Below are 27,652 nucleotides of genomic sequence, written 5' to 3'. Positions count from 1 at the left end.
TCTGTCAGTATCTTTCTCCTACTCTCTCATGTATCAACACCTTTTGTCACCCCTGCAGTGAAGCCTCTCACCTTTCCACCATCTGTTCAGCAGCTGTCAATATGAATGGGTGCATAACTATATGGTGTCCCGTCAAATAAATTATTTACCAGAGCCCTAGAATGTCTTTGCATGCTTGTGTGTGTATGTGTGTGTGTGTGTGTGTGTGTGTGTGTGTGTGTGTGTGTGTGTGTGTGTGTGTGTGTGTGTGTGTGTGTGTGTGTGTTTGTGTCAGAGAGACTGTATAGGTGTTTGAGTCCGGTCACAGGATCAATCCATGGAGTGATTGGGACTAGCAGAAATCGTCTCAAGAGCTCAATGCTTCATATGTACCTGAGAAGACGGGTGAGTCATTCGGTATTACACTAATGCAAGACGGCATTACTTTTTTTGTATGTTTGAATTTGTTCTGAAAAAGAAACTTGTTGAACTGAGATGGTATTTGAGTACTTGTGTGTATTATGTTAAACCTCTTATGGTACAAATTTAATGGTGCTTGATCTGTCTATATCTAAAGTCGCATCTCTGATCCAACCGGCATTATTGAGAGTGATGAGCTAAATGCCTGAAACCCAGTCCTAATGGTAACCATTAGGTCAGGTACACCTTGCACTTTAGTTGAAAGACATGACATATGATCTCCACCCATGGTGGTTTAGGTTGCTGATATGCATCAGTTTCACTAGACTTGCACAAAGGTTAAACATTTTTATCGACATTAAGGTTTGAATAATATGTTTTTGAGGTCTTGTAATCTTTGAAAATGTTTTATTATTCTTAGGTCATCAAAGAAATGTTCTGACATTGGAGAAAAAAGTCAGAAACAGGACCTGTGAGGTTACTTTGACTTAGAATCATGCCTCCAGCCAAATCCCCTTCCAGGGCTAGAGGAGGAAAGCAGAAAGCGGGGACAGGAAAGACAGACAAAAAAGAACCAGTTCCCCCCAAAAAAGGAGCAAAGACTGAATCTCAAATACTCTCAAATAATAATGAAAGTGGGAAAGGAAAAGGTGGTAAATTTGTAAAGAAGGAAGAAATAGCTGGGAAAGGGAAGAACAAAAAAGATGAGGAGAAGAAAACTGGCAAGGGTGACCAAACTGAGGAACCTCGAGAGGAAGAAATAGAGACCTCTAGGCAAATAGCCAAAGCAAGAAAGCAAAATGGCAAAGTCTTACCTGCTAAGGTGACTGATGGCATAACAGGTAGAGGGAGAGCTGGGAAAGCTGTCAAATCAAAACCTGACCAGAAAAAAAATCCAGCCAAAACTCCTGCAAAAGTTGCGAGAAAGAGAGGTGCTAAAATAGTAGATACAGAAGAGGACGAGTCAGAGAGCGAGAAAGCAGAGAGCTCAGAACAAGAGAGTGATGAAGAAGGAAAGGATGATAAGAAGGAGGGGTCAGATTACGTGGAGAACACCGCTGAGACAGATGGAAGTGTATTAAGTGGTGAAGAAGAACTTTCGGATGTAGGCAAAAAAACAGAAGGGGAGGAAGAAGAAGATGTAGGCAAAAAAACAGAAGGGGACGTAGAAGAAGATGTAGGCAAAAAAACAGAAGGGGCGGAAGAAGATGATCTAGGACAAAAAACAGAAGGGACAGAAGAAGAAGATCTAGGCCAAAAAACAGAAGGGGAGGAAGAAGAAGATCTAGGCCAAAAGACAGAAGGGGAGGAAGAAGAAGAGAAGAAAGGTGAGAGAGATGAGAGCAGAACCAATGAAGAGAAGGAACCCGAGAAGGAACCTGTTAGCAGTGCAGAAGAAGTAGACTCTGAGGGAGTATTGAGCGATACAGGGCAAGAGAGCACACAGGGAGAGACAGCCCGTTCGTCAAAGAAACCAGGACCGCTTAACCTAACAGTTCACCTCAAGGGCCAGAAAAAGATGTTAAAATCTAAGATACTACAAAAGAAGGGGCCTTCTAGAGGAGAGGAGCCGAAGGTTGATTCTGTGCCTTCAAAAGGAGTCCATATTAAAGGAATGGCTCTCTCCAAAGGTGACGCCACTAAAGGTAAGTCTCAAATTCTACAGTTGGCAAGTAAAACAAAGGCAATGAGCAAGACAGAGGAAGATCAGGCAGCAACCCCAACAAAAGGCCCCAAAGGTTTGTTGAACAGACAGTCTCGTATGCTGTTTTCGATGAAAGGCAAAGGAAAAGATGATAAAAGCAAGAACGCCAAAGAGCAACCTCCGAAAGACACCAAAGATGCTGTCGAAGAGTCAAATCAAGATCCATGTGAGAAAATAGTGGCAGACACAACTGAGCCTGAGCCTGAAGAATTAATAACCTCAAAGTCAACAGAGCGTTTATTGGCCCGGAAAAGAGGCATGACGACATTGCGACGTGTCTCAGGATGGATTCAAAAGAAGATGCCAAAGAGCATCCATGTTCGAAGAAAATTATCAGCGGTCACCCAAGCGATCGGGATCTCAAAATGGCTCCCTGCCTTGGTAGTTAAGAAGAGGACTAGCAGCACCAAGTCAAAGAAGAGTCTTATCCGACACAAGATGGTTGTGAAAATGGCAAGTGGTGGAAAATCAAAGAAGGAAGTATCAACCTCAAAGGAAAAGACAGATGAGGATACTACTGCTGATCCCCAGGGTGACTCTTCTGATGAACCTTGTTCCTCTCCACAAGACGTAGAAGAAAAGGCCAACTCAGGAGATGCTAAATATGCGATTGTGTTCCCAAGGATGAACAAAATCGGCAAGGTTAATGAAGCCACCGTTCCATCTACTAGCACCAGCACAGGCAATGGAGTCACAACAGAACGTAAACCACCAAAGCCTGGTGCTCGTCTGGTTCTTCCAGTCAAGCCAGACCTTAGCCAGCTAAAGTCCATTAAGAAAAATGCTCAGGAGAGCAAAAGTGATAAGAATGGCAGCCCAAACTCTCAAGTGACTGAGGGGCAGCCTGAGGTCAAAGCAGACAAAAAAGAACCAATATCAGGCATCAAAGATGGTACAAGTATACTACAAGCCGCCAAGGGAAAACTTGGGGGATCGCAAGTAAACATCACCAAGTTGTCTATGTCTAAACCTTTGCTTAATGGTATAAGTACGGGACAGAGCAAAGAAGTGGAGAGGAATCTAAGGAATTCAGATGTATCAGCAGAAGCCGAGACATGGAGGAATGGAGTGATGCAACCTTCTTATGAGGAGGATGCAGACAGAGAAGTGGCAGAACTGATGGGTGAGGGTCTTTTGCCCTCCGTTATGGAGCAACACTGGGCTCAGACTCAACAAATGTGTGGTGATCCTCAAGACTGGCTACGTTCAGAAAACCTCATGCCCCATCAAACGGTGGAAAAGCTTACTAAATGGACGGTGTATCAAGATGATGAACATGCCCACATCATTCCAGTCCATAATGGCAGGGGCCCATGGGAATCTGAAGATCCGACCCAAAATATGCTAGAGGAGAGACTTTACAGCACACAGGTATGACATATGCAGAATAATTTACACAATTATTGGCGTTGAACTCATCTACAGTGTTTATTGTTTGATTCGAAACAAGAAGTCCTAGATGGGAAAAAGTGTAGGTGTTATCCACATGTCTGCCCACTAGGGGTTTTCAGTGACAGCTCTGCTCTGTTTCCTTTACTTTGCGTCTCAGGTAATGATGCCAGGAAGCAGCCAAGCTGTGGAGGTGGATGAGGTGGAAGATTTGGCACAGCTGGAGTGAGTCATCGCAGCAATCAGCTGAAGTACACTTGCTTGTGTAGACTTTCTAAGCAAGAAAAGTCACACTAGTAAAAAGTGAATTATATGAACAAAACATTAATTTGCACATCAGATAGCGTATTAGGTTTGTTTGAATTGTTTCAAAACATGAAAACTTTAACCAAACTGCACATCCTATTCCAGAGAGGTGCGTGAGAGTTCTGTTCTGCTGAATTTGAAGAAGCGGTTTCATCGGGATTCAATTTATGTATGCATTACCTTTTCCAGAAAATCAAATGTGTTCTTCTTCACATTCAGTTGTCTTTTTAGCTTTATTAAAATTATTTATTAAAACCAACAGACATATATTGGTGATATGCTGCTGTCCATCAACCCCTTCAAGCCTCTCAGCATCTACACTGAGGATCTGAGACAGCAGTACCAGGGTAAAGAAAAGCACAGTAATCCACCGTGAGTGTTTTCACTTATGATGACTCAAGTAGTGTTTGGCTGTAGATGTGTTATTTATTTTATTTTTTTTTCTGAGAAGAGTTTAAAGAGTTTAATTTTTATTGTCTCTGTAGTCATATATATGCCATAGCAGATGCTGCCTTTTACCAATCTCAGAATACCACCCAGGAGCACTGCATCATCATAAGGTGAGGAGGATTATGGGTATGATTAATATGTATATAGATTTACATATGCACACATTCAAAAATTGTACCTTTAGGGGTACAACCGCTTGTCACTGGGGCAGTAGCCTCAAAGGGACACCTTTTGAAACTTCTTTACCCCCTAAAGGGTTTGTAGAATACATAGATACCTTAAGTGTACATACTGTATTACTACTCTAAAGTAATAATATGCACCCTTTAGGAGCAAGAAAATGTACAATGGTGTCCCTTTGCGGGTACTGCCCCACTGACAAGCTATTGTTACCCTTAAAGGTACAATTTTTGCTGACAGTATGCATGCACATCTACACATTTTCATATTTATTTAGACGTATATAACATATCATTACATATATGTATATACATATTCCTACTGTATATTATAAATTTGAATGAATGTGAATGTATTAACAGTGGACAAAGTGGATCAGGCAAGACAGAGGCTGCAAAGCTCATTGTCCATTACCTGAGTTCCATGTATCAGGGAAGAAATGATAAATTACGCCAGGTACTGTAAATCAATATATCGAGATATATGGAAAATTATGTTTTGCTCTATTAACTCAAAAAGATCATCTCCTTCTCATTAGCCAATGGATGTTTTACCAGTTCTTGAGAGCTTTGGTAATGCAAAGACCATACTGAACAACAACTCCAGCCGATTTGGAAAGTACCTACACATCCACATACGCAAGTAAGTGTACTGCATGCTGTCTGTTCGATTTAAGGGGCAGAGAGCTTTAAATAAGCATGATATGATCCCCCTTTATTTTTTCAGTGGTGTGGTTGTCGGGACGTCTTTGTCAAAATATCTCCTTGAAAAATCAAGAATCGTCTTCCAGGTTAGATGTTTATTCATTAACCTGCCATGCACCTTATTATACCTGCAAGGGATTGACTGAAACTGTGTTCCTTAAGCTAAGGAGGAGAGAAACTACCATGTGTTTTATGAACTGTTGGCCGGGATGAATGAGTGGGACAAGCAGGATCTTTACCTGCAAGGAGCTGAAACGTACTTCTACCTCAACCAGGTAAAAGAAGAGCCCCATTAGTTTATGATATTTGTCTAATATTTCTATATTATTATATATATCTATATATTATATAGATAATATTTCTATAATATTTATCTTTTAAATGCTTTTAAGGGCAGGGATTGTGACCTACAAGGGAAGCATGACAAGCAAGACTTCCTGCTTTTGGTCCACTGCTTGGAGACCATTGGTTTACATGCTGATCAACTTGCAACCATTTGGGCCATTCTGTCATCGATCCTGCAGCTGGGCAACATTTGCTTCAGTTCCTATGAGGTGTGGATGCCTGGATTACCCCTTTTAATGACAGTTTCTTAAGTCTTTAAGCCAAACTATGTTCATTTTTGTCCCCTCAAAAATTAGAGTGAATCGTTTGAGGTTGCCCGTATTTTTAGTGAAGCCGAAGCTCGGAGAGTGGGAAACCTCTTGCAGGTGTCCGCCGAGGCCTTACAGACGGTCATCACACACCGGGTGACTGTGAGCAACTCTTTCACACTCTCACCCAAATACATGTTCATTTCTTCCCATGATCTCGGAACTAAATGAATATTTTGGGTTCAGTATAACTTAAACATTGATAATAAGAAATGTTTCTGGAGCACAAATCATTTGACGCTGAAAATTCTTTTTGGCATCACAAAAATAAAAAAAAATCTTTGGCATCACAAGAATAAATTAACAGAAATACTGTTTTACTGTATTTTTGATTAAATAAATGCATTTTTGGTGAGCATAAGAGACTTCTTTCAAAAACATGAAAAAACCTTACCAACCTTAAAATTTTGAATGGTAGTGCTTTTGTAAATTTCTGCCACAAAATATATTCACCCCCCAAATATTACTTTTAATACAACAGAAGTATCTCCTAAGAATACAAAGAGTTATTTTTTTCCACAGGAAACAACTTATGATAGGATCTACTGCCCTCTATCCGTGGAAAGTGCCATTGAATCCAGGTTAGACAATGAAATGTTACTGAAATTTTTAGATTAATTCATGTATTATATGCATTGACCCCTGAGGTAGCTGATGAATACTGACAGATTGCTCTTGATTCAGAGATGCCATTGCCAAGATGCTGTACTCTGTGCTGTTTGACTGGATTCTTGAACGCATCAATGAGTGGTTGATCCCCACAGAGATGGACAGCACTGTTGGAATTGTGGATATATACGGCTTTGAGGTATCCTGTCTCTCATTATGCCCTTAAAGTGACAATTTTACTGTAAAAAATCTTTTGATAGTCTTTTTTACATTTATATCTGAATCAAATCTGCATAGTTGCAATGAATTCCCACCTGTTAAACCTCTAAAAAGTCAGTGAGAGAAAACTGAACAAAAATGCATTACAGGACCTGAGTGTGAACAGTTTTGAGCAGCTGTGCATAAACTTTGCCAACGAGCAGCTGCAACAGTTTGTGAACAAAGCTCTGGTGGCCCAAGAGCAGGTCAGTGTGTGTCCTCAGCAATCATATCTAAAATGTATTCTCACATTTTCTCATTTTTTTTGCCTTGGAAATAATTAATACTTTAGGGGACTTAAATAAATAAATAAATAAATAAAACAAGTGGTTGGCTGTGTGTGTTTTTCTTAGGAGGAATACAGCACAGAGCAGATCCAGTGGTATCCAATCATTCTGGAAGACTCTAATGGCTGTCTGGATCTTATCTCGGCACGGCCGTACGGAATCCTTCGCATCCTGGATGACCAGACTTGCCTTCCTCAAGTAACTTCACATTTCAGCTTCAATCCAGATATTTTAGAGATCTTAAAGTCAATATTCATTTGACTAATCGTATACTACAACAATGGATTTAGAAGTTTCTTCTTCTACATATATGTGTCTAACATGATGTTTAAATATCATAAAACTTGAATTTCCATCAAAATGGCCTAGTGTTGATTCAAATGCAAATTATGTATACTACAATGGATTTATGGGCCGCTTTTTTTTGCCTTTCTCTTTTCTTTGGCTCTCTCCCACTTTTTTGTCCCAGGCTACAGACCACACGTTCTTGCAGAAATGTCACTATCACCATGGCAACAGTCCCTACTACACCAAGCCCAATTCTGCCAGTGTTCACAATATATCACTATGCAGGGGCTGTCACATACCAGGCAAGCCTGATCTCAGCGTTCACAAAATGTTTTATTCATGCAGAATGAATGTTCTGACAGTTTTTCCAAGAATCTTTTGATTTCCATGACTAAAATACTTTTTTTGGCAAAATGTTGGCTAAGATTTTTTTTTTTCTGCTCACCAGGTGCACAACTTTCTAAATAAAAATCATGACCAGTTTCGCCCAGAAGTATTAGAGCTTTTTGCCCGCAGTCGTTTACAGGTAAATTCATCTAAGCTGTGTTCATGGAAGCTCACTTCACACTGTCTTCAGTGATTTGTGATGTGTCATGATTGCAAAGAAATACAATAACGTGTCCACTATTATATATTCACGAGACTGTCAACACACCCAGACAAAACAAAAGAGTTAGGAACAACCCATATCATTTATGCAAGCTTTAGCTCTAACAAATTAATAAAAGTACCAATGTTTGTAAACAAAAACCTACAAACAAGAAACCAAAGATCATTTGCTGGCGTGAGTGTGTGTGTGTGTGTGTGTGTGTGTGTGTGTGTGTGTGTTTTCTTGTCTGTGTAGATGGTGTCGGGTCTCTTCCGGAAGGTTCAAGAGCGTTACGTCCAACAGAAAGAACTGGGAAGAGCAAGAGGTTACCGGAACCAGATGTCAACTGTAGCTGCTCATTTCCAGCAGTCACTTATAGAGCTCACCACTCGTTTGGAGAGGTCGACAGATGTCACAAATATTTATTCAGCTTTTATTTTGTATAAATGGATGCTATGTATTTTATACACAGGGTATTTGGTATTGCCATTTGGCTTATGTAGTTGTCCAATGTGAGTATATGTGTAGATAATTTAACATCTATTTATTCTCTGTTTAGGTGTAAAACTACATTTATACGATGTTTTAAGCCAAACTATGTTAAGGTAATTTCAGCTGACACTGTATGTAATTTACATCTAATCTCTCTGTTTGTGAACCATTATGTTTAGAGTAAGCAAGCACAAATGGTGGATTGGTGGACCTCAGTTTGGTGTTTTTGTGTGGTTTCAGCTTCCAGGCATATTTGATGTAGACTATATAACCACACAGCTAAGGTATGGAGGGATACTGGAGACTATTCACATACGAAAAGAAGGATTTCCAATTCGCATCCCTTTCGCTCTGTTCATGGAGAGGTAATACACTATGGCAGAATCTAGGACATTCAAATACATTATTAGTGTTTTAACAATCATAAATTGTTATCATACTTGTGTGTGTTTGTAATTGTATTTATTCCATGCCTGAAAATAACATTTTTACTTGTTTTATTGTCGTATTGTTTTATTATATATGTATATAATTATAATTATTGTATAATTTATTTATTTTTTAAGGTGTAAAATCTTTAAAAATCATGGAAAATTCATGTAATTGCATTGGTCAAAATGTGTGTGAACCCTGAGTATAGGTACATCACTCAGAATTGAGTAAGAAATTACGCAACACTACACTGTCTCTTCCTCCATAAAATCTCCACTAGGTGAGTTTCAACTACATTTTCTATGTCTAATTTCAGATATGGTGTATTATTGGCCCAGAGACCTGCACACCAGTCTTGTAAAGAGCAAGTAGTGACTTTACTGGAGACTATAGGAGCAGAGGAAGGCCAGTACCAACTAGGACTCACTAAAGTACAGTAACATAACTCTTTAGCTACCTCAGCCTGGGTTATTCTGACTCATTCATTTACTACATTAACCCTAAAGATCCCACCCTCAAATTACTTCCTTTAATGTGAAAACACAGGTGTTTATGAAGAGAGTCTGTACCAGCGGGTGGAGGAGAAATGGAGTAACACTCAAACATGGGCGGCAGTCACCATCCAGAGGAACATTCGCGGATTCATCTGCCGAAAAAACTTCCGTTTCTTTAAACAGAAGGCTATCGTCATCCAGTCCCACATCAGGGGCCACCAGGCCCGGTATTTGTGCAGCGATTTCATATTTGATAAACTCATGATAAAAACAGGAGTGATTCTGAATGTGAAGCAGTGGCGCCATTTTTCTGTTACAGGAAGTACTACAAGAAATTGAAGCAGTCCTTCACTCAGTTTTGGGCAGCGATGATGATTACAAGAGACACCATCAAGAAACGTCATTGGAGGGTGAGAGCTTTTATTATCTCTCCTTCTATCTGTCTCTAGCTCTTTCCATCCTTCTCCCCAATGTGTCTGTGGCTTCTTCTTGGCTTAATGTGCACATATACAAATGCACACACTTCACTATATCATCTATTTACTGCTATGGACCATTGCTAGGCAACCAAAACTACTTTATTAAGATGTGACAGCTAATACGATTCCAGCCTCACTCCTCCCATTCTAAATAATGGATTATTATATTAATCATTAAATTAATTAATGTCATTCGTTTTTATATTTTATTATCTAATGCAATGACAGTCGAATACATTTCCAAGATAGTCATATGAGTCTCAAGAGCCACTGCTGTTTCCTTTCATTACGTGTAAGGACAGAGTGTGAACTTGCATCATAAGTTATGAGTCTTATAATATATTTAACTCTTTGAATGGACTTTGGACCCGTTTGTGTGCTGAGTGAATTTATGGGATTGTGAAATTCGGTTTATCGCTCTTAGAATGACACCCATAGTTTCCTATTACTTAACATCTATAGGAAAAGAATTACAATTTCATTTCATATTAAATAAAAAAAAAAAAGTGTGGTGCTTTTCATTCATTTTTTATTAATTTCTTGTAAAAACAAACAAAAAAAAAATACCTACACATTATAAAAAAAAAAAAAAAACTCCATTATTAATAGAGTTATGTTTATTTTCTGATTCATGTAGCATGTTTGATTTCTAGTGCGTCATGGGCAATTTAAGAGTGTGTACACATGTAAGAAATGTCAGAGTTAGTTGAGGTGAGCTCCACCCGCCCGCCTGCCCTTTCATCTTTGATCCTAGGCTCTCTCTCCTTTTTCCTCACTTTCTTTCTCTCATTCCTGCAAAGTCCCACTTAAGCACCACTTCTCTTGTGTTCGGATTTTAACTAATTTCATCAGTTAAAGAGCACTTTACATGGGGACGACTGCTTTTGTTTTAACATCATCCTAGGTAGGTAGTGTTTAATATTTAGCCATATTTCACATGCTAATAGCAAACAGAAAGATTAATGATGCAGAGAGAATTCAGGGCGGAAAATGTGATCTTATGTGTTGGATCTGTACATCTGAAAGTTTTTTTTTTTTCTTTCAAGTGAAATGAAAAATACTTAATTTTTTTTATGTTTTTTTTTTTACTTATAATGATATACTTATTCTATATTATTGCTATTTTCAATATTGTAGAATAATAGTACAGTTTTGAAACTATTGAAAAACACAAATGGATATATGGGAATTATGTTAAAATATTTTTGAGATTCCTCACAATCTAGATGACAACACTTCACATGCTCTCTCGGCATCATGGGATGCTTTTAAATGGTTCCCATGTGTGCTGGACACTTTTTGGCCGCTTTTCTCTGAGGTCCAAATCATCTGTTGATTTGAAAGAATATGACTAAAAATGTTAGTTTTGTAAACAAATTCAATTTATATTTATATAAAAAAAAAACTGATTTCAAGCATTTAAGCAATTATCATGTTCATCAGAAGCATAAAGTCGGTCCAAACCTTTGACTGGTACTGAGTTATATTTAAATGATCCAATAAGTTATATAACCTGCTACTTTCAGTTGTGTTTTCTTGTTACCCATCATTGTTTTATGCAGTTTGGACTCTGTCCTCCTCAGCTGTCATGTACTCTGCTGTCAAATCACTTTGTAGTAATTGTTATTCATTTGTGGTAAGACTGGTTTGTGACGTGAACCTCATTTAGTGGGTTAAGCAGCTTTGTGTATATTTTGTATGATTATATTTTGCTTGTCCAATAAAAGTTCATTTATTTAGTATAAAAATGGAACAGGCAAAAAGTATCTGTTGGCAACACTCCAGGATACTCCCAGATTTGTTTCTACAGTATGTAAAAATCAGTGGCCTTATTTCTGCACACTGCTTTCTGGCAACAGTGATACACAAAACAGAAAAGGCCAGTCAAACACAATGATAATACTAAATGTTCAGATAAAAATGGATTTGATGACTCATATTTCATGTAATTCTTTTGTTTGGGGAGGAGCGAGTCGAGGGAGGGTCTTCCTAGGATATAAAAGAAGGCGAGCTGCTAAGAATAGTTTGCCTTTACCTTTGCATACAATGCCGTGGACAGGTAATAGAATAAAAGAGTGGAATAGCTTTACAATATAAATGTCCCATTGTTCAGTCAAGAAGGAATAAAACACTACAATATGCAAATGGACAGAGGGTGGCTTAATATTAAACCTATTGTTTTTATAAGTTAGATTGTGTTTTTGATTGTATTTTGATTTGACCAGGAACATACTGATAGAACCAGAGTGAAGGAAGCAGCAAAACCTACATCTTCCTCTTCAGAGATGGTGAGACACTCTGAATCTTTTTAATTTTATAGATTTTCTTTATTTTCTTTTGTTTTGACTTGTGTGCTCAAGGTCTTTGAGCATCTGATTTGTATGGACTTGGACATAATTTAACCGGTCACTTAAGAGTTAAAAGTTCATTTTGAACAACACAAATTTGTTTTTCCTGAAGATGTGGGAATATTGGAGATCCCGGCAGAACTGTCGGCCCGATTACGCAGTGCAGCAGGTGAGATCCTTGATACTTGTTAACCAATAAAAAGTACTATACTTAAATTGAAGTATAGGTATTGTGTCATTTTGCTCAATCAAAAGTGAAAGTACTGTAAAAACTTTCCATATATATTTATATAAGTGCCTAAAAGTAAAATGTAATTCATTAAAGTAACTTTGATTGACAAGTTTCCTAAAGCAACCTATTTACAATTTTCTCAGTGGTTTGACCTTGTTTAACTTTAGTGAACTCAAGATACTGAAAGGTGTTTCCTGACTTTTTTTTTTTAATTCATCAACAGCTGATTTTGAATATATCTACAGTTTAAAAAAGTCAGTAATGCTCACCAAAGCTGCTTTTATTTGATTAAAAATACAGTAAAAACAGGAATATTGTGAAATATTATTGCAGTTTAAAGTAAGTCTGGATTATTTGATGAATATAGGCAGCTCGTCTTTTTTAACATTATTAATGTCCTTACTGTCAATTTGGATTAATTTAATGCATCCTGAGTAAAAGTATTCAGTTTTAGACTGATTGACCTTGTTCACACTCAAATTGAGTTAATTTGTCTTAAGTAGTGGATATAATTAAACTGTATTGCTTTAGGATAAAAACTGTATTGTAGTGACTGATGAGTGTCCATCAACATAAGAAAACCATCATGCAATATTTATATTCACATTTTACAATGATGGCTTTCAGGACGTCCTCAAGGATCTGGAGTAACAGAAGTAGCTCTGCCACAGGTCAAAGCAGACCACAACCTCTCACTGCCCCAAGACATTGACAGACACCCTTTCTCTCAATATGCCAACACAGTCCTGAAGGTAGACACTGAAAAACATACAGCAGAGTTTTGTGGTCTTTCAATTCATATACAATTTTCATGCATGTGAATTAGTTTCATGCATTTTGTTATATCAGTTATATGCTTTTTCCCTTTAGGATGGATGGTGCCAACCGCAAGGTTTCCCGCTTCAGAAGCCTTTGACTTCTCTGGACTATGATGATGCCCGTACAGCTCTAGAAATCTACAAACTTGTCAGTAGTGTTTTAAATGGATCTTTTACCACAAATGAAATCAACAAATATCAACTTTAAGCGGATATGAAATGTCGGAATTTAAATGAATCCTTACGTGTCTACGTTCTTCTTTATAGATCCTGCGTTTCACAGGTGACTCTGATCTGACTGGATGGCAAGAGCAGATGTTGGGGAACTACATCGTGGAGAAGAGCCAATCACAGCCCAGCATCAGAGATGAGATTCTAGCTCAGCTGGTGTACCACACTTGGGACGGGGATAATGAGGAGAGTGCCCTGCGGGGCTGGTTGCTCCTGGCCTGCTGTCTGAGTGCCTTCACACCCTCTCCTGCCCTGGAGAAACCCCTCCTCAAGTACGTCTTCAGTTATAGTGTTACAAATGCAAAAGCGGGGTCTTTAGAACAAGAAGTGATTATTAGTGTAATGTTATTGACTGATATAACATTGCCACTGACTGATTTTACAAATGAACATTTCCTAGTGATCGATAGATAATAGATAATTGCAGACAGAGGTCAGTCTTTCTGTACAGCTATTGCTTATCAGCAGAATTAAAAGTAGTATGTATTATGATTGTCAGGTACGTGTCTGACCGAGGTCCAGGGGAGTACCGCTCTCTGTGTCAACACAAAATCCTCACATCCCTCCAGCTCCCCTCGCCTGCCTGCAGACAACACCCTCCAAGTCAACTCGAGTGGACAGCCAATCAGAGAAAAGGAAAGATGGTGGTGGAGGTTAACACTTTCAATGGTAAGGACTGTCGTTTTCTTAAAAAACTGAGCTGATGAGCTGTATCTGATAACTGGAATAATTATCAGCAATAATATTGTATTCCCATTTGCACTGTTCATTCGAAGAGAATAAATTATATTAAATATATTGGAGTATGAATGCATTGTGAAAGTATTCCAGTTATTTAATGTTGACTGTTTTTATTTTTCAGAGGAAAGGTTAACTGTGGAGGTGGAGTCTTGGACCACAGGGGAACAACTGGCCTCTTGGCTTCTTAGCTACAGGTAGCTAATAGATAAAGATGTCTCACAAAAAACAACCAGGTTATATTTATTCCCATATTTTAACATAAAAAATTGGCATATTTTAAGCCCCTGAAAATATTTTGCATTGTGACATCGTGTTCATGAAAATTAGGATTTTTTCAATGCTATAATCAACAAAATTTGACGTACAGTATGTACATGTATGTATTTATGTAAAGTAGCATCAATACAAGTTTCTTTCTAGGTTTTATTTTGGGACACATTTGAAACCGAAATCTAAAGAAAAATAAAGAGTAATTCTATAATTATTTTATATCATTGAGAAATTTGAATATGTACTACTGTTCCAACTTTTGGCGTTGGTAAGCTTGTTTAATGTTTTTATATCATTAAGTTAATTAAATTCTATGTGTACTGTAAAATTGTTATATACGTAATCATTATAAAATAAAATGCAATATTATATGTTAAATTAGTTAATTTTAATTATGTCATATTTTATATTTTAAATTTATATAAACATATTTTAATTGCAATTTATATATAATATATGCAATATATAAAACAGAATGATTTAATATGTAATTATGTAATATGTAAATAAACTATAAGAAATAGTTTTTTTATATACAGTATGAGATTCACCCTTGTTGTAATTATAAGAGTACCATAAACACGCAAGCAGTGTTTGTAGATGTTGAGTGGTGCTTTATGTAGTGTTACGTCCCTGAGAGTTCAGAATAATTTTAAAGTCATATTTCTTTCTCTCAGGGGTGTTACTGAAGCTACACGGGGCTGGTCTGTGTCTCTGCTGGCTGGGGAGGGTTGGACCGACCTGGCAGGCTGTGACTTTGTAATGGATCTCTTGGCTGGAGTGGAGGCTGATGTGCCCCTGGGTCACCCACCCACTCAAACCGATTACCTCTTTAGCAACACAAGTGACAGGTATGCCTGTGTAGAGCTCAGTGCTGACAGTTAAATCAAAGGAAACTGTCTGTCAAAGTACAGTTTAATTCCTTTAATGATTAATTTTCTCTTGTCAGGATGGCACCTACAGACCTGGATGACTTTATACCTCCTGCTCCCCCTATGCAAGCCCCTGGTCTCCCACCCTTTGAAGCATCCCCATGGGACACCTATGAACCCTCCTCAACATCCCAAAGTGAGTGTCCAGCCATTACTAGGAAACAGAGAGTGCATTCTGAGTCATTGTTCTGTTGCATAGCTTTTCAGAGAGACAATGAAAGAGATCAAAGTGAATAAAAGCTACAGTATGAGGGCTGGGAAGAGTAAATAAAATAACTTTATAAAGGACACTCCTGAAACAATCTTTCTTTTAGGATCTCGTGGTCGACAGATGGATTCTTACGTTGATGACCTTTTTGATCCTGTGTTTGATCAGGGTCCTGGGGTCAGTATCATCCAGTTCAAATACATCTACATTATTGTACAGTTTACAGTCAAACCGGCAGCTACTTTGATTAAAAAAAAATTATATATTAAATATATTTTATAGAAACTGAGCAATATATCTGTTAATTTATCATTTAAAACCTATTAAACTTCTTTTAGTGAACTACAAATAAAAAGTGTAGTTGTGCTGTCTTTCTTTAAAATAAAAGCCACTGTAGATTTTTTGATATTTATATATTTTTTAATATATTGTTTTACATTTATAGAGTTGGAACACAAGTCACGAATTAAACTCATGTCAAAGCCAGCAAAGATTACGTAGCTTTGGCACTTATTAACTCTAAGTTCTACTTGTATTGCATTTTATCTTTGAGGGCTGGCCTGCAGAGGTCTTATGTGCAGTTTTTTATTGGTAGGACTTTGAACGGATGGCCATGCTGAATCGTAGAATGAGAGGAGGAGGAGGTATGATGCCCAGCATGTACGCCGGAGCAGGTACAGATTGTATATCTGTTTAGTGTGTAGTCATTGATTGATGGTGATACAGATATTTAGAGAGCAGTTAGGCCAATATAATGCTGATAAATATGTTACCATTTAAAGGTAACAAATAAGAAACAGACAAGATTGCTGAAGTTAAACACTTTTTTTTATTTACCATACTTTTACATTTATCCATTTAGCAGACCCATTTATCCAAAGCAACTTACAAATGAGAAACTTCACAAGCAATTTGCCATATAGCCAACAATACTCATAGTATACAATGGCAGTTTTAGTAGAACAATTTAAATTAAAAATAAAAATAAAAATATGAATATATATACATATATATATATATATATATATATATATATATATATATATATATATATATATATATATATACATACATACGTATATATATTTTACAAATACATTTTAATTTAGTTTCATTTTTTATTTAATATAATTATAATGTAATTTTAATATCTAATAATTTTAATATTAATTGTTTTTTATTTAGTTTAATTTTTCAGACCTGACATTAGAATTTATTTTGTAACTGGACTGTTTACTCCCTTGTTATCATTTAGGAATGCCAATGAATCCTGCCATGGCTGGCTATGCTGCCACACCAATGATGCCAAACATGATGCCCGCTACTATGCCCATGATGCAACAAATGCAACCCATGCAACGTAAGCATCCCTACTGCTGATGTTGTGCATCTCTGATAGCATAAAGTGTTAAATGCTTACTCTCTTCCTACTGATTGTTTTGGACGTAGCTATGATGATGCCAACTGCCATGCCACAAGCCGTACCTGCTGTCAACACACAGCAAATGGCTGCTCAGCAACAGGCCTTTATCAATCAACAGGCTCTGCTTCTGGTGAGTCCACCACTCAAAACACATTTAGAGTAGGTGAAATCATTTTTTTATATCTATTTTTTATAATATGTATAAAAAAATTGTTTTTCCCTATAGGCTCAGCAGATGACCATGCAGGCGATGACACTGTCCCAGAAGCAGCAGCAGGAAGAGATGCGAAAACGCGAAAAGGAGTCACAGAGACAGTCACCACGTCAGCGGCGGCGCTCTCCTCCACGTGCACGTTCACCTTCACGCTCACCCTCACCCAGACCCCGAAGCCGCCCCCAGGTAGAAAGAACCATCCCTCAGACCCCCAAAAAAGCCCCAGAGACTCTTCCAAAGCTCAGCAGGCCAGAGGTACAAGCACAATATTGACCAGTGCCTGTGTTTTCTTTAACGTCATGTTTACGCTTCAGATTTTTACAGTGCATTAATTTGTTCTTTAAGGCACAGCCTGAGACAGACTTCCCGGAAGTTCAAGGGTCTTTTCAAAAGAAGAGGGATTTTTTTCAAAAGATTGGTGAGTGCACACTGTCAAAGAGAATCCTTAAAATGGCAAAAAATAAAATTGCATAAAAGATAAGATTTTCACTATCTTTATGCATCACATGTACGTCAGAAGCACACCCAAAGCCTGCACCAAAGGTTGCTAAGCCACTGATATACGCCGCTCCACCGGTGACACAACCCAAATCACCTCCACCAGTAAAGACTGAAGGTCAGACGTTTGTCACAACACCTAGAACTAAGTTTTAGTGATAAATTCTTTAAATTTAAACTCAAGTCATTTTAATGTCTTTTTTAAGATTATAGTGTGTTACTATATAAAACCATCATCCAAAATAATGTTTCTTGAAGTTTATAAACTCTTCTTCACACAGTGAAACCACTCCCAGTTCCTCTTAACATCCAAGAACCTGAACCAGAACCAGAATCTCCAGAACCAACATCTCCTAAACCAGAACCTACTAGTAAAATTAGAGAGATCATCAAGCAGTACCAGAGCCGGCCCTCTCCAGAACCTAGAGCCTTCGAGCCTGTCAGGTGGGTCAAGAATTGACCTGAATTATTTTAAAGCAAGACCTTGCTCCACCTAGAGACCCCTTTTCATGATCCAGTGAATTCACAATGGATAAAATCAAGCCTTGCCCTTGTTTTCTTGTGACGTGTCCTGTTTCGCCTTTATATATTTTGTGCTACGGAAGTAAAATGGGTTGCTAGCTGTGATTCACACTGACTTAATGCAGCCTCTGCTGCAAACTGAATGCTTGCATGATATTATGTTGCTTTGACCTTTTAACTTGGAGGGATTTTAGACTGTAAGAAGAGGAATAATGTGGACTTTGATCATCACAGGGTTCCGGCCAAGCACTTTCTAAAGAAAAATGACCCCAAAGATGAGGCTCTGGCCATTCTCAAATCTCAGGGACCTGTCACTCAACAGAAGGTAGATGATACCGACCTGAGTGACAAGCCATAATAAACTTTTTGAGGTCAAAGTTCAAAGTCAAGGATGCAGAAGTTGACCATGAATCTTTTGTGTATTATTTGTGCTGCAGAAACAGTGGGAAGAGAAGCCTCCTTCACCTCCTCAGCCCCCTGAGTCCCATGGTCCTCGTGCCATCTCTAACGATATGAAACAGAAGCAGCGTTCACTAGCTGATCTTTTCGGCTCACAGCGTTCGCATGCTCTGCCTCGAGCTCGTGAGCCCATCCCTCCTCCACCTCCCAGCATCCCCGACCCACCACTGATGTCTCCACCTGGACCTAGTAAGTGATTCTCAAATAATTTTTATGAGTCACTTCTAACATATATGCAGTACACATAGTACATCAAATAAGTCATAATATATTGGGTTAAATATTAAAATATTACAAATCATATAACTTAGTTTTCTTTAACCATAATTAGCACAATTAACTGTTCATGGGGTGAAATGAAATAATTCACAAATTTGTAGGTTTGAGTGGATTTTGACATTTGCTATGCATTAAAATGAAAGACTGACAGTTTGTTAAGAAATATTTCAAGTGTTTTTTTCTTTTTTCTCATTCTCTAATCAAAATATTCCAGATGTTGAAAACTGACAGTTTAGAAATAATGACAAAGAAATAAATTAGATGCTTTATTTTTTCTTCTTGTAATCAAAATATTCTAGATGTTGAAAAAATAGTATTTATTAAGATAATTTTTATTTACTTTTTCATTTGTGTTTCCTTTCAGCAAATAAAATTTAATTGGAAATCTTTTGTCGATTTTAATTTAAGGTTTTTACATATAAATATGTATTATGTACTATGTATATGTTTTTGAAACTAATAACATTTTTATTGGTTTTTTTTTTATGTTTTGGGGTTATTTTTTATGTTTTGAGATAATACATAACAATTTATGAAGAAATTTTTAAATATATTAAGGAAATGTTTCTTAATTTTTTCCTTCTGTCTAATAGAAAAACTGTAAAATTATTAAGTAATTTTCCAAGTGTTTTTTTTTTTTTTTTTTACAAAAACAATTCAAGCAACTTTCTTGTCTTGTGGATATTTATATATATCAAAAATACTTTAATTTGCAGCACAGACATATTCATAGAAATTAAAGTTAGACATATGCAAATTTGTAGCAAGCTGTGCAGCTTTCTATCTCTAAATTTCAAATATTAAGGTAGACAGATTGCACTTGCTAATGTAATCTCACCCTTTATGTGTTTCTAAAGATCAGTTCAACAGGATGGCAGAGGAGGAGAGTGTTCGCTCCCAGTTGCACAGATTCTCTGCCAGTGTTTACTTTTCCTACCCCAGTATGCCTGGCAAACTCTTCCTGCGCAAGGAGGTAACTAAGTCAAGAGAGCTTGATGTGACTTTGCATGACCCCTACAAAGGTTATCACTGCCTTCTGGCTAACTTATGTACAGTGTACTCACTGTATTTGTGCTTTCTTCTACGCAGCTGTTTTATCCCAGGGAAAGATTCAACCACCCATACGTTCTTAATTTACTCTGTGAGCAGGTCAGTAGCAAACATTGCATTGCATTTGTTCTGTATACAATGCAAAAATGAATATATTTTATATACATCAAATTGTCTACTGTTTTTGTAAATTGCAGATCATGCGAGACACTTACTCAGATTCTTGTCTGAGGATTTCACGTGAAGAAAGGCGTAAAATGAAAGACCTTTTGGGTATGACAAATGCTGTTTTTTAATAATGTGAAACCATGTATCTGTCTATTAATAATTCAGATAAACTATTATGGACAATTCAGCTAGTTTTTTTTTATTTTTTTGTATATCTTTGTTTTTCTCTTACCAGCGAGCTTCCATATCAGAACCAATATCAGTTCACTAGATGATGCTATGAAGAAAAGAATTGTCATGGCAGCAAGAGACAACTGGTCCAATTACTTTTCACGTCTCTTTAATGTGAAGGTGAAATACTTGGCTTTTCTTACATAATGCACAGAAACATGCATACAGAAATTTGTTAAGCACTCAGAAATGTTTTTGCATGTGTGCTTCACAGGTTGGGAACGGAGGAGATGCTCAGATTCTGGGAGTGTCGCATCGAGGAATCAGACTGCTGAAGGTTGCAGGAGCTTCAGGCATAAACCCTAAACACCTCAGACTACTGCACAGCTACAGGTACAGAACATCTGAGGGGATAGAAATGTTGTGTTAAACAGGCTGAACCTGTTTTTTTTTTTTTTTTTTTTTTTTTTTTTTTTTTTTGTGATCAACATTTAATTTGAGTTTAATTTCCATATCAAGAACATAGTCAAAACTCTGCTGAACTATATACAAACAGATGCCATGGTAATTGTCCACATATATAAAAAAAATGTTTTTTCTATATAAAATCATCCTTCATAAGGTAAAGAACATTCTGTGAAAATGTAACACTGATATCTTTATTACTGACTGAGTAAGACCATGTCAAAGATTGAAATCATAGTGAAGTTAATGGTTGAAATCTAACTTTGTTGCTTGTTATCTTTGTTAATCTTACTGACCCCAAACATTTGAACAGTAGTATAAAAGATTCTCTAGTGTTGCAGTTTATATAACTATATGTTTTTTGCTGTTCAGTTTTTCACAGGTTTTGTCAGTACAGCAGCAAGGGGCTGGAAATGTCGTGATCACTTTGAGTAATGAGGAGTTGGAACTTCACTCTCAACATGCAGCACAGATCGCTGCTGTGATTCATCTCTTCCTCATGGAGCTGATTACGGTGCTCACTTTAAATCTTGTGATACTAACCTTTACTCATGTAGCTTTATTTTTTCATTTAAAGCCAACATACTATGAATATGCATTAAGAAAGTAAACAGGGTCAGCCTGTTTACTTTCTTATTAATGCACATTCATGGTCTTATAAGGAATGGTCAGTTCAGTACATTTTATTCATAAGAAAAAAAAAGTACATTTTTTTTTTCAATTTCTCAACCCCTTTTCTTTCAACTACTTCATCTCTGGTATGCAAAACCTTCTTTTCACAATCCAAACATATGCCAAAGGATTAAATCCCACCATGTGTATATATATATATATATAAATTGAAAAAGAGAGCCTGAGTTGTTTCAGAGGCTGACCAAGTTGTATTTGTATATTTAATTTAATTTCCTATTTCTTTCACTACATTACAGAAGTAAAATGGGTTGAGGTTTCATGTTGACTTTAACCATGACGTTAACTATTGTTATGTATCATGATCTCTTTTTTTTTGCCCTTTTACATTTGTTATGCTTGATTCAGTTCTCAGTCTTATCACTAATTTAAGTGAATTTTCATGGGCAGAAAGATAAATTGTCTATTGTCACACAGAAGTTGCTTTTAAATCAAGTTTCTGCTGGTCATTGCAGCAAATTTGTGTGAACAACTTCAACCTGTTGTGAAATTTGCAAATCTTCTGTCCTCATGTGAAATTCCAGATTGTGTGGATTCCTAAAGAAATAATTTCTTCATTTCACTCACAAAAATTTGCCAAACAATGATAAATGTGCATCTTAATTTTCTTTGCCAGAAAATTGACTGATTCTTTATTTGCAGAACTCAGACTATTTGATCGCTGTGAAGAGCTATGTGGCAGATGACAAGAGCTTGCTGACCTTACACAGAGGCGACGTCATCAAAATCCTGAACATGGATGGCCTCAAGGACGGTGAGATGAGAACCTTAGAAAACGGTTTCAGATTGTTTATCTCCATAAACTTTAAGTTAATATGTGTAATTTCTACACCATTAGCGACACAGAATAGCAAAAAAAAGTTGGTTGGTTGAGCCAATAATTTACATGTCTGACCATTAAAAACAGGCTTTCTAATTTGTTAATGCACTAAGGATATGATTAGATTCATTTATTAGGCCACAAGTGTTATTTCCCTGGACACGTATTTGTTAGTAAGGAACATTTTATGCACGATATTTAAAAAAAAAAAAAAGGAAAAAGTGTGACGTTTGTATATTGAATATCACTTTTAATATAAAACCTAAAAGATGTTTACTATTGTGTTTTTTATCTTTGCAGGATGGATGTTTGGTTCCAGTGGGGGCCGTTCTGGACTCTTCCCGGTGGACGTCACTCAGCCTTGTGCCCCACCAGACTACCACAGCAGCAACATGGAGCGGCAGCTTGAGCGGAAAAAGAGTATGAGACTCACCGGCTCTTCCCGCAATGTACCAGCCAATGGACCTGTCACCAACACACCTGTCAATGGCCCTGGGGCCAGCATACCTGCTAATGGCTCCGTTTCCAACACCCCTGTTTCCCGCTCAGTGTCTGGCAGTGAATACAGTGTGGAAGTGGGGTCCATCCAGAGATCTGAATCAGAACGTCAGAAGTATATCATGACTGAGTTCGCCAAGAATTTCTTCACGGATGCTATCAGCAGGTGAAATCTTCGGGAAAGCAGATGAGTTTGCATCATACTTCACAAACGCCACTTGACATTGATTTATTTCTCTCTTTTTTTCAGAACAAACAAAGACAAAAGTCTCAATGAGATGGTGGAATATACTCCAGTATGTATGCATCTCTTAGTCTCTCGATGCATGCTGGGATTTTATACGTTTATTTAAATGTTTTTGTTTGCTGTTTTCCTTTATTAGAATCCCATTCAGGAATCACTGATCCTTTTCTCAGACAATGATCTCAATCGTCTGGGTGCTCAAAACTTCATGTGTAAGTGAACTAATGAACTAACAAATACATACTGTAAACTCATCCATTATAACAGCATACATTTTGGGATCCTTGCGATAGTGTACCGTCAGTGGGTCATGTAAAATAAAATCAGGACCAAAATGAGAAGCAAAAAAGTTTGCAAAAATGAGAGAATAACTCTACATTATCCCACTTATTACCGTAAATGGCAATTTACCACATTGATAAATACATTAAATATATAAAATAAAATAAAATACATTTATATGTAAATTAAAAAAATGAATTATTGATTTGACTTTAAATTAATAGACTTTGGAGGAATAAAAAAGACGTTAAAGGGATACTCCATCCCAAAATGAACATTTTGTCATTAAACACTTACCCCCATGTCGTTTCAAACCCGTAAAAGCTCTGTTTGTCTTCGGAACGCAATTTAAGATATTTTGGATGAAAACCGGGAGGCCTGTGTCTGTCCCATAGACTGCCAAGTAAATAACAGTGTCAAGGTCCATAAAAGGTATGAAAGTCGTCATCGGAATACTCCATCTGCCATCAGACGTGCAATCTGGGTTATATGAAGCGACGGGAACACTTTTTGTAAGCGAAGAAAACTAAAATAATGACTTTATTCAATAATTCATTTGTCAACAGTCTCCTCTGTGTCTCATTATCACCGTATGCTGTGTATGCTCTTCTGTGTCATCCATGCAACAAGGATGCGCTGTTTTATTTTAAATCAATGCTAAATACACGTAGAAACAGCACATCAAGCCTCCAGGTTTTCATCCAAAATATCTTAAATTGTGTTCCGATGACAAACGGAGCTTTTACGGGTTTGGAACGAAATGGAGGTAAGTGATTAATGACAAAATTTTCATTTTGGGATGGAGTATCCCTTTAAAAAGAAGCATGCATGGCTATACATAAAATTGTTGCTTGGGAAAGTGGTCATTATATTCAGCTTATATACCAAAATATTTGATCACAGATTGACCAATGAGAGAACAAGTATTTGACACAATAATCTCTTTGTAGTTTTGATGCAGTTTATGTTGGATCAGCCTATGAAGAAAAATCAGACAGAGAGTGACTGTATTAACTTCATTTTGCAGGTAAGTGTTCCCTCCAAACCTACAGTGTATTTTTTAAAAGGTATTATGAATTTATAGTATACATCTGTAACATGACAACTTGTTTTGGTTCAGCTGGGAAAAGAGAAGGAGTTCCTCAGGGATGAGATCTACTGTCAGGTCATCAAGCAGACTACCAAAAACCCAGTCAAGTGAGTAAATAATATGTGTACACTACCATTCAAATGATTTTTTTTTTTTTAGATACTTGCAAGGACACATTAAATTGATAAAAAGTGATTGTAAAGACATTTACAATGTTACAAATTAATGTTGCTCTTTTGAACTTTGTAGTCATTAATGACTTCTGAAATTTTACTGACCCTAAACTTTTGAATGTGCATATTGTTTGCTGATTTTCTAGGGAGAATTGTACCCGTGGCTGGCGTTTGTTCAGTCTGGTGACTGGATTCTTCCCTTGTTCCAACACTCTCCTGCCATATTGCACCCGTCACCTGGAGGCCATCTTTCAGGATGCCAACCACCCTTTCCAAGGTACAGTATTCCCCTAACATCTTATACTGTATTTGTAGTACAGACTTGATTCAATGACCCCACCAATATGAGCCAAGATTACATCATATGTGTTTTTGTGTTTGCATGGGTTTTGTGAATATAATGTTTGGATATAGAACTGGCAAGTGTGTGCATGAAGAATCTCAAACGGACACTCAGTTTTGGAGGACGCAGGTACATCCCTTCACATTCAGAGATGGAGGCCATTTTGGTAAGTGAAGATGCATGAGAAAAGAAAATAGGTTGAACAGAGAAGATGAAAGCATGTGAAATAGTTTTCTTTGCCTTGATATCTGAATCACATGCAGGCTGGGAGGAACTCTCGTCGGCTGCCCATCATGCTGCCTGGTGGAAACCAATTTTCCTGCAAGATTCGCAGCTTTAGTGTAAGTGAGGGCTGTTCTTTCTATTTTTATTCTATTTAGATAATGTGTTGCTTACATGAAATGCTTTTCTGTAGGTTGCATTTGAGGTGGTACAAGACTTTTGCACTGAGATGGGCATCATAAATCCAGCAGAAGTGAAGGAATTTTCCATCCATGCCACTAAGAAAGGAGGTAAGATATATTTAGTCACTCTTATGCTCAGATGAACACACATTCACATCAATCAGTGCTTTCATACTGTTTTTGTTTTTTTTGACCCTCTCTTTAGGTGATGTGACACGCCCAATTCACTCTGATGAGTATATGTTTGACTTCCTGCCGGATGATGGCTCCATCTCCCTCTCCTTTCATCGAATAATCTGGAAACAGCCACTCCAGTTTAACAATGATCTTTATCTGGAGTTCCACTACCAGCTGGTACAAAAACAGTCACTTTTGAATTCATTAGTCATAACACAACCCTGTTTTACATTAATGAATATCCAAGATTTCAAGATCTATTTCTGGAAATGTATACACTACTATTCAAAAGTTTGGTGTCTGTAAATTTTATAATGCTACAAAAGATTTTAAAACACCATTTTAAATAAATGCAACTATTTATTCATCAGGTAATCCTGAAAAAAAATGCATAGTTTCCAATTCCACGAAAACAGCTTAACTGTTTTCAGCATTGATAATAGTGAGAAATGTTTCCTGAGCACCAAATCAGCATATTACAATGATCACTTGCCACTGAAGACTGACACAAGGGCTGCAGAAAATTCAGTTTTTCCATCAGAAAAATAAATTACATTTTTAAATATTTTAAAATAAAAATAGATATTTTAAATTGTAATAATATTTCACAATTATTTTTGATCAAATAAATGCTGCCTTGGTGAGCATAAGAAACTTATTTTCAAAAAAATTGAAAAATCTGTTTTTATATATATCATTTTCATGTATTGTATGATGGATGCCATCTTATGTTTTTTTTAGCTTGTGGCTAATTATCTGAAAGGGAAGCTGTTGCTGCCCATGAACAGCCCTACAATCTACCAGCAGGTGGCTGAGTTGACCGCTCTTCAACACCTTGCCCTTGGGCTGACTGCTTTACCCTCCAAGTAATTTTATAAAGCCTATCTCAAACCTTGTGATTTCCATATCCCTAAACCTTTCAGTGAAACTTTTAATTGATATTCAAATCATTGGTTTAAATATGACACTATGTCAACCATATTTAAATATGGTTTAAATTATTTGTAATCAATTTTTTTTATCTTCAGCGCTGAGGTAAAGCAGTACCTTCCCCGAATGGATCGGCTCAGTGATGAAAGACTTCTTGATACTATACGGGCACAGTTTTCTACCTTAGGCCCCCTTGGCCATCTTGATGCCAAAGCTCGCTTTATCAGTGAGTGAACAAACCTGTCTTAATGTTTCCAGACAGCTGTTAAACCATTTCAGTAATTGCTTTCACATCCTTATGCATATAAACAAACTCTTCAACTTTCCAGAGAGTGTCAGTTTGCTGCCTTTCTTTGGATTTGATGTATTCACTGCTCAGAAAGTAAGTAATCGCAGCTGCCCCTCTCCCTCCCTGGTCGCAGTCAACTATGAAGTTATCAAAATCCTTGAGCCCAAATCACAGGTATGACATCCTTGTTCAGTTCCCATGATGTTTTGATCTTAATTGTGTGTTTTAACCATACCCGACCACAACTAAAGAATCACGAACTTTGCAGAACGCATGTTTGACAATGTCTCTGGAGGACGTGCAGTCCTTGCGCTCAATCCGTCCCAAGAAAGACAAGCTGCCATCAGTTGAGATCAGCTTTAGTGGCCAAACTCAACCCATGACTGTCAGCTTCAGTCTAAAGCAGGTTCGTATGTAGATAATACAATCATTATTCAAGAGCCGGGCTTATTAATATTTTGGTTTTAATTAATGAGATTGCTCTTATATTTGATCTGTTGTGTCTTCCAGGCGAAAGAGCTGTGCCACACCATTGCTGTGATTATGGAAGAGGTGGTGAAACCCCCCTACAGCAATTTGTCCAGTCGGGCCGGAACCCCACATTAAACAACCAACATATGCAAAGCTCACCTAATAACCCATGACTTACTCTAAAGTTCAAAGATGTCTCCTGCCATGAAATATTAAGACGTTATATAAAAAAAAAAAAAAAAAAAAAAGATGTACAAACGTTTATGTAAGATCAAGGTTAATGCTAACCAAATGTTTAATTCATTATAGCCAGGGTTTTTCAGGGGCATAAAGATACTACAGAGAAGATGTATACAGTACGATTTTCTATAAAAAATATCATGACATTTTGAACTGTTTGGGATGAACATTATTGATTTATTAAGCATTATTTAATGTAATCATTTTTTTTTTTAAAACAAATCATATCGTGTGTTTGATTTAGTATCATTATGAATT

General features: G+C 37.1%; 1 protein-coding gene across 1 annotated transcript; it reads left to right on the top strand.

Moving 5' to 3' along the window:
- Positions 1–880: 880 nt before the first annotated feature.
- LOC109053231 (unconventional myosin-XV-like) lies at positions 881–27,522 on the top strand. The gene is given in 66 exon segments (XM_042768088.1): positions 881–3,475; positions 3,654–3,718; positions 3,905–3,968; positions 4,062–4,171; positions 4,285–4,359; positions 4,792–4,885; positions 4,968–5,071; positions 5,156–5,226; positions 5,296–5,408; positions 5,526–5,687; positions 5,775–5,888; positions 6,309–6,367; positions 6,471–6,594; positions 6,764–6,859; positions 7,007–7,138; positions 7,410–7,480; positions 7,482–7,530; positions 7,677–7,754; positions 8,073–8,218; positions 8,377–8,422; positions 8,550–8,674; positions 9,058–9,176; positions 9,291–9,462; positions 9,555–9,645; positions 11,708–11,773; positions 11,940–12,002; positions 12,174–12,231; positions 12,922–13,046; positions 13,165–13,260; positions 13,380–13,615; positions 13,843–14,012; positions 14,206–14,278; positions 15,032–15,205; positions 15,304–15,422; positions 15,601–15,671; positions 16,090–16,168; positions 16,750–16,854; positions 16,944–17,047; positions 17,144–17,386; positions 17,477–17,549; positions 17,649–17,747; positions 17,911–18,073; positions 18,386–18,476; positions 18,589–18,799; positions 19,747–19,862; positions 19,979–20,038; positions 20,137–20,212; positions 20,343–20,458; positions 20,553–20,671; positions 21,116–21,257; positions 22,076–22,187; positions 22,554–22,917; positions 23,002–23,047; positions 23,135–23,207; positions 24,228–24,304; positions 24,398–24,474; positions 24,687–24,817; positions 24,955–25,049; positions 25,147–25,224; positions 25,299–25,395; positions 25,493–25,641; positions 26,206–26,330; positions 26,493–26,620; positions 26,724–26,857; positions 26,952–27,089; positions 27,194–27,522. Coding segments are annotated over 66 exon segments (9,828 nt in total). The 5' UTR covers positions 881–895; the 3' UTR covers positions 27,290–27,522.
- The last annotated feature ends 130 nt before the right edge of the window (positions 27,523–27,652 follow it).

This window comes from Cyprinus carpio, chromosome A12 (genome assembly GCF_018340385.1).
Source record: "Cyprinus carpio isolate SPL01 chromosome A12, ASM1834038v1, whole genome shotgun sequence".
NCBI lineage: Eukaryota > Metazoa > Chordata > Actinopteri > Cypriniformes > Cyprinidae > Cyprinus > Cyprinus carpio.
The sequence above is the reverse complement of the archived record's forward strand: the minus strand, read 5'-3'. Positions and strand labels throughout refer to the sequence as shown.